Here is a 7,606-nt window from a genome sequence, read left to right as displayed (position 1 = left end):
AATTTAAAAAAAAAAAAAAAGCATGCATTTAATGCTATATTGTAATTCTAAATTGTTAATGGGGACAATATGGTCATGCAAAATGTGTATTTAATGTTGACTTATTTTTCCAAATTTTCTCTAAGGAAGGAAAGTAAAACCCAGGGGGGATCATTAGAACTTACTCCTTACTCATCTTTTATGGTCCTCAAATTATTCAACTCTGCCATGGCCACCTGCCAATTCCATCAGTACAGAATGTTTCTGATGTTAAGAAACTGAGACCAGTGAAGAATGCACTGAAGGGTTAATGTTTTTTTTTTCTTTTGAAAGTTGATTTGAGAAATTCCTCTTTCCTGGTTTTCCTCAAGAACCAAACAAATTTGTACGCTTACTTTTTGGCAATTAAGCTATCTTGAAATGCTATGCAACAGAACAGGGTAGTAGAAAAAGGGCAGGCTTGAAACTTAAATATGCATAATGACATTGCACAACTAGGCACATAACTACCGTCCAATATTATAAATTTCTAATTCCATTACAATTGCTTGCTTCTGAATGAGCTAGAAGCAACTGCATTACATACTTTGGGATCACCTAGAAATAGAAAAGTAAAAGATCAAACACAAAGACTACTCACACAATCTGCAAACACCAGATTAAATAAACAGGAAGGGAGTGATTCTTGAACTTTCTGAATCAAATCTTCCATCTCTTTGGTTCACTTGTATTCCAAAATCATGTTGTTCTCAGGAGCCAGACCAACACAAGCCCTCAGGATATTCTCCAGCATTGCCCTCTGCTTTGACAGTGCATTCACCACAGGAGTGCCTGGCGGAACCTGTTTTGCCAACACACCACACCAGATTGTTATAAATCACTCAGTAGTTTCAAGACTCACATGACCTAATTAATATTTTCCAACCTCCTTCCCCACTCTCATGTGAAGCCACCACGTTTTTTTCAACTAAAAAACATAAATGTCTAATCAACTACTTGAAGCCCAATTCCCCCATGACCCAATTAATATTTCTGACACTTTTCCCCCTCACTCTTTTGTGAAGCTACTTTGGAATCTTAACCAGAAAAAATAAATGTCAAATCAACCACTTGAATTCTAATTTCCTTTTTCTTTTTTTTTTCTTTTTTTTTTTCCTGTCTTTCATTTCTGGATACCTCTCAAAAGCATTAATGTGCAAAAATAAACTCATAACAGCAACTGATGTATACCAATGACAGTGACAAAACCATTGATATTAGACTTACAAGAGGAGCCTTGCTGAGGTAACTGAGAATGGTTGCCACTGGGTGGAAAGAGTGGAACTTGCCCTGTAAACAAAAGGAGACAGAAAAACATTTTAGCATCATTTCTAATGACAAGTCATTATTAATGCTACTATGACCAATATAATGTGGCTTCTAAATAATAACTGTTGCACAAGCACATCCAAGCTAGTTATGCTCCAATTGTGAACAATTAAGCTAAAAGTGAGCAATTGTATTATTATTGTTACAAAATCAAATATACCTCTGCTTCAGATTTGAGCTGTATGCGAGTGCTGAGCTCAGCAAGGAGAACCAAATCAAGGATGATAGGAGCAGCCAAGAGGGAGTCTTCACAGGTGTTGTGCATCACAATGGTGTTTTTCCCACCCAAGAAAATCTCAGAAGTGTACTCATCCATGGCTCTCTTGCTATCTGCCACATATGGCACATACTTGATGACCACAACATGGTCAGGGTGTTCACCAGGCTCATAGAGGATGCCATTGCTAGAGACCATGTCATCCACAACATTGCTCTTTGAAATCTCTTTGGACCTGAAGGTTTGTGGGGCTGAAAGATTCATGCCATCATTGTTTCCAAGATGGTTATAGCTCACTATGGATGTTGGCTTGATGCCAGCCCCAACAAGGAAATCAACCAAAACTGATTTCATCTTGGTCTGACCACTCTTAAAATCATCCCCACCAATCAAACAGTTTCTCCTTATTGCCAAATCAATTAGCCCTGCCAATAACAGTCACATTCAATCACATCAAGCACTTGATTGGAGCAAGGGGTTATTAACTAAAAATTTTGGAAAATAAGAAAGAAATGAGAAAAGGGTATTTATTAGCCAAAATTTTTGCAAAAGAAAGAAAACATAAAAAGGGTATTAGCTAATTAGCTAGGCTACCTGGGACAAAAGTGTTTTGCGGGCTCCCATTGATGAAAGGAACGTTTTCAAGAACACAAGCTATGGCATACAAGGTGGAAGGAGAAATCTCAGCTTCATTCTTGTCCACTGAACCCAAAAGGTTCTCCACGGTGTCGTTTAACCCCACAACCACATTACTGTACCTCTCAGTGTTGGCAGTCCACAGCACAACCACCTTGTCCACTTTGTTCTGCTCCTTAAACTCTCTGTTTAATTAGCACATACATAAAGCACTAATTAGCACCAAACTTTCTTTCCTTAAAAGGACAAACACTTGACAGTTAACACTGTTGATTTGTGTTAATTAATTAGATTTTAGTATTAACTAGTACCTAATGTCTTCGATGATTTGTTGGACTTGTTCCTTCTTGGTCCCCTTGATCACGTTGTTGGCACGTGCACCTTGGTTAGCAGCAATGAAATCAGGGTCATATATTCCAGGGAGTGGGAGCATGGACTCCATGTATGGCCTCAGTTGCTTTTGCAGATCAATGTCCAGGACCCTGGCCCTAGCCATAGCATCTGCTAGGTTCATATCACTTATATCCCAACCCCCAAACACAATGTCATCTGGGTTAACCTGAAAACCAAAATTTTAGGTCTTAATTAATGTTAATGTATAATTTTACATAATTAATTAAACCAGAAGCAACTGAAACACCAATTAAGAAATCAAAAGTATAAAATTACCATAGGAAGCAGGCTCTTAAATGGGGCATAGATTTCTTCTCCATTGAAAGACCCAACACGGATTGATGAGGCTTGGGTCAGTGAGCCAAAGTAATTGGCTTGTTGCACCTTGTCCTTGGTTGCCCAGGAGATTCCTCTGAGAATTTACAATACCCATATCTTACAAATAATAAAAAATTCATGTACAGACAAAGTGGAACATTTAATAAAAATATATCAACATTTTAAAGCACAAACACAATCTGAACAACCATCACAATGATTAGAGCTTAAATTTGATTCCCAAATAAAAATTGTTACTAAAATGCAGGTGGAAATGAAGAAATTGAAGCACTCACTCTCTGTTTGCTATGACACCAGCAGTAAGAGTTGAGCCATTGTTTCCACCCCAGCCCACAAGCATTACCCTGTATCCCAGAAATCAACAAACACATCAAATCAATAAAAATCAAAACTTTTAAGGCCTACCCAGAAAAATTATGAAAGACAAAATCATAACCCAACAATCAGATTTCATTTTTAATTTTGAAATGGCAAAACAAAACGGTCTGGGTTAGTGATGCAAACCCTAGTTTGGGGACATGGATATCAGTCTTGAATTCATATTTGACAGTCTTGGGCTTGACAATCCATTGGTATGTGCCCTTCCTTTCCTCATGGACAAGCTCAGTGGTCTCGTAGCTGTACACGGAATGAATCTCATTCTCCGTGTACTTTACATTAGGGGACTCTACCTTAAAGCTCTCGATGAACATTTTCTCAATCTCTGTTTTTGTTCTTCCTCCCCGAGAAAATTAGATTTTCTATGGAACCAAACAAAGACCGGAGAGAAGATAAAGATTAAGGTGTAGCACTACTTATCAGTTCTCAATCCTAGGCTTGTACTGCTCCTTCAACTTGCTCCATTGCGCTGTATTTATAGAGGAGATGTGACACTGCAGCTACACGTGGCTCAACTGAGTGGCTTCTAGTGCCTCAGTATTATTGGCTCTCGGTTTGGAGAAGCTTGGCCATGCAAATACAGCAAAACCCAAAAATTATGAATAAAGATAAAAGAGAGAAGAGAAAAGGTTGCTTCTATTTAGACCTCTAATTTTCCCCATATAGGCATATAGTACATTATTTTTGTAAGTTCAAAATATAAAATTTTCCAATTTGGCATAATCGAAGAGGCAAAACTGATACGAAAACTCTCAAAAGAAAATTTCATTTTCTTCCCTTACATAATGCCTCTTTTTGCAAGAATATGTATTATTGACGCTTCTTCGTTATACGAAAGTGTTCAGTGGCGAAATCAAGATCTTATCATGTTTGGGGGCAAATGTAGAATCCAAGGCCCTAAACCCCAAGGTATTTACCAAAGGAATATACTTCCCTCCTTACAAGGTAAGTAAGAGCTCCTATATTCCTATCAATAGCAGTGTGGCATGTATACATAAGTTTTTATTTTATATTTTTTATAAATTATTTTTGTATATGTGTCAAATTATGATTTGCAAGAAGAAAGAATATCTCTTTAAAGATAAAGAGGCAAGTAATATCCTTTACGAAATCAACCTGCAACGGCACCACCTACCATATGTATATTCTAATTTCTATATTGAAAATAAAGATGGTAAACCAAAAAGTAGATCAGTAAAATCCAAAATTGAAATAATCAAACAATTGATCACACCGTGAACACCAAACCAGACAACCAACATGTTGTGTACATAAGATATAAATAAGATTTCGACCAAAAAAAGAAGAAGATATGAATAAGATTTGACCCCTTCGTATGGACTTTTATCAAACACCTTGCCTAGATTCAATTGAGATATATAGCGACTTCACATGTATCAAAAAGGCGAGTAGAGGTTATAGTCTTCACTCACTCTTGGGTGGGTTCGTCACTGAAAGTGTCCATTGCCGCCATTTTGACTTTGTTTTTTTTTTTTTTTCATTTCCTGAGTGTATATAAAATAAAATATTGTTAAAAGGTATATAAAAACGGAAAAAATGAAATTGTGGTTTAAATAGAACCATATCCTGTCCACCGAAAAAAGCTAGAACCACTCAAGCAAAAATGAAATGAAAGGTAATTTTATGAAAATATTAACCTTCTTACTGATAAGAAATCACTTTTCCGTACAAAAATAAATTTTAATTCCATAGTCCAAATTTTTTTTTCCAAGTGATATTATGAAAAATTTGAGCTTGCTACTTGTTTCGATAATCTATATATAAAAAGCAGAGAATGGTGAAAATTTCAAAATACTAGCAAATGTCCTTGGTTAATTCAAACATTTGCAATTATTAATTAAATGAGGATAATATGGTAAATTCACATTTTTTTATAGTAAAAAAATAAAAATAAAAACAAAATTAGAAAGTAGGTCTTACTTTTATGGAACATAACTACCATGTTATATTTTTTTAATTCTAAAAATAAAAGAAAAAAGAAAAAAGAAAACCAATTGGCACATACCTGAGTATTAAAAAATCGGTTGAAAAAAAAAAATTGGACCGAGTTGACCAAAAATCGGACCTCATCAATTTGGTCAAGTTTTGATTCTAGTTCTTATAGTGACAGGACCGAATCGTACTGACTGTGTATTTTATAATATTTTAATAAAAATATTTAAGCCCGTAACTAAATTTTTCCCAAGCCCAACTCCAATTTTCTAGGCCTAATCACCTCCCTTTGCATAAAATTGGGCCATTTGTGAATTTTGAAGCAAAATATATATATATATATATATATATTATTATTGGGTTTTGTAAAAAAAAAAATTCAAAAATTCAACCCAAAAAAAATCTAGTCCAAAACCGGAAACCAAGTTGGCTAATGAGCAAACAAAACTGGATAATTTTTTTCATCAAAACCGAACTGAATCAGACCGGATAAATAATACAAGTTTCGATTCTGATTTAGAGTGAGAACCGGACTGAATCAGACCGTGCCTACCCCTAGTTTTAACAGTCTTTGAGGGGGGAGGATATCATTTCTCCTCATTCCCTCTTTTCCTCCAATCTCCTCTTATTTTCTCCTCTCATCACTTTTGTTCTTCTTTTTACTCTCCTTTTGTGAGAGTTTTCTATCTCCTGTATGAGAGGTTTCTCTCTCCTCTGTGAGAGTTTTTATGGTCGACTCCTTCCCATTATTCATGGGTGTTTTCTCTTGGAGCCTAAATTGGCAAACCCTCCTTCATATCCATGCTTTTGTTGCTCCCCTTGCTATTGCTGAGTTCTCCAATTTTAGCTCCCTCTTGATTGTCCTCCATCCCACCATGGGTGATATAGCTGTTGGTTTTTAGGAGGTTTTTTTAATCCTTTTTTGCCCATATGAGTATGATGCGATTTCACCCCATTATTATCGGTCGGTTTTTTCAGGTGTCTTCACGAATCCATGTTCTTGTGGTTGGGGTGGTGATGAACCTGTCAGTGCCGGCAATGATTAGGGCGATGACTGGTGTTTTATAATCTTTTTTGGTTGGGTTGCTAGGGTTCGTGGTAATATTGGGCTTGATTAAGTTTATTTTATTTTCTTATGTTGTAATATGTTGAACCTAAGCTGTTATGTATTGGCCCGTTTTGTAATGATCTGTTTCTTTTTTAGGAGAAATTATACTGTGATACGGTACTATCACGTGGCAGTGCCATGTGGTAGTACGGATTAATATAATTATGACATCTGGCATTACTGTTAGTAGAGAGAGAGAAGAGTTTCATTATAGCCTGCAATCGGAAACAACATGCAGAAATAAGGGGGGAAAAAAAGCTGTATAAAGTAAAGGATTGTTTGATTGATTTGATTTACCATTATCCATTTTTGGCAGAGGCTAGTCCTTTATTTTTTTGGGGCGGCTCCTTTTCTTGGCTGCAGAAGTATTTTATGAATGTTGGTGCAGACTCCAATGACAATTCACGTGTTAGGGGTTATTTGCTTTGAAAGAAATATAAAAATAAAATAAAAAAGAGAGAAAGAGAGTAAACAGCATTAACAGTGTTCTAATGAAACTCCTCTCTCTCTCTCTAATAACAGTAATGCCAGATATCATAATTTTATTAGTCCGTACTACCACATGGCACTGCCACGTGGTAGTACCGTATCACAGTATAATTTCTCCTTTTTTAGGACCTTTCTTAATGAGAGAAGGGATAATATATTAAACTCACACACTACACGGATGCTATGACTTGAACTCAGGACTTTGCCTAAAGGAGTAATGATCTATTTCTTATTAATGAAACTTATCTCGACAAATTTTTTTTATATATTTAAATTCTAATTTTATTTCAAATAGGGTGTGGGTGTCCACAGAACCGCACGTAAGTACGGTCTGTTACATGGGAAGAAAGATGGAGCAAATGGATTTGTACACGTGGCATAATCTGTTGGACCCAATTGTTGCGAGGTAGTATCCGAACTCTGAAGGCGCTCGAAGTGCAATAGTGACGACGACAGTGGCCCGTGTGTGAACGGAATGAGTGACGGAGACTTAGGGCCAGTTTGGCATTGCTGTGCTGTGAAAATAATCATTGTCATATTTGTTGTGAGAGAAATCAGCTGTGAGAGAAAGCAGTTTGGCGTTTGGTAAACTTTTTGTTAAAAGTGTTGTTAGTAAAATAATCAGTTTATAAGTGTTTGGTAAATTTTGTGTAAAAGTGCTGTGTGCTGTGTCTAATGACTAAAAAGGGCATATGTTGAAATTTCGTTTCTATTCAATTGTTTGGTAAAAAGAAAAGCAATTTCAT

General features: G+C 36.1%; 1 protein-coding gene across 1 annotated transcript; it reads right to left on the bottom strand.

Moving 5' to 3' along the window:
• LOC18774523 (inositol-3-phosphate synthase) lies at positions 440-3,924 on the bottom strand. Its single transcript, XM_007204993.2, has 8 exons — positions 3,437-3,924; positions 3,208-3,276; positions 2,870-3,005; positions 2,512-2,759; positions 2,159-2,385; positions 1,508-1,989; positions 1,246-1,308; positions 440-820 (listed from the first exon to the last, which is right to left on the bottom strand). The coding sequence occupies exons 1-8, from the start codon at positions 3,622-3,624 to the stop codon at positions 701-703; spliced, it is 1,533 nt and encodes a 510-aa protein (XP_007205055.1). The 5' UTR covers positions 3,625-3,924; the 3' UTR covers positions 440-700.

Source organism: Prunus persica, chromosome G6 (assembly GCF_000346465.2).
Source record: "Prunus persica cultivar Lovell chromosome G6, Prunus_persica_NCBIv2, whole genome shotgun sequence".
NCBI lineage: Eukaryota > Viridiplantae > Streptophyta > Magnoliopsida > Rosales > Rosaceae > Prunus > Prunus persica.
The sequence above is the reverse complement of the archived record's forward strand: the minus strand, read 5'-3'. Positions and strand labels throughout refer to the sequence as shown.

Excerpts from the sequence above, each read along its gene's own strand:
- LOC18774523 (XM_007204993.2), bottom strand. The coding sequence starts at position 3,624 with ATGTTCATCGAGAGCTTTAAGGTAGAGTCCCCTAATGTAAAGTACACG. Across the intron at positions 1,990-2,158 it reads GCAAAACACTTTTGTCCCAG|GGCTAATTGATTTGGCAATA; the intron begins GTAGCCTAGCTA and ends TGTTATTGGCAG. Across the intron at positions 1,309-1,507 it reads AGCTCAAATCTGAAGCAGAG|GGCAAGTTCCACTCTTTCCA; the intron begins GTATATTTGATT and ends TTTTGTTTACAG.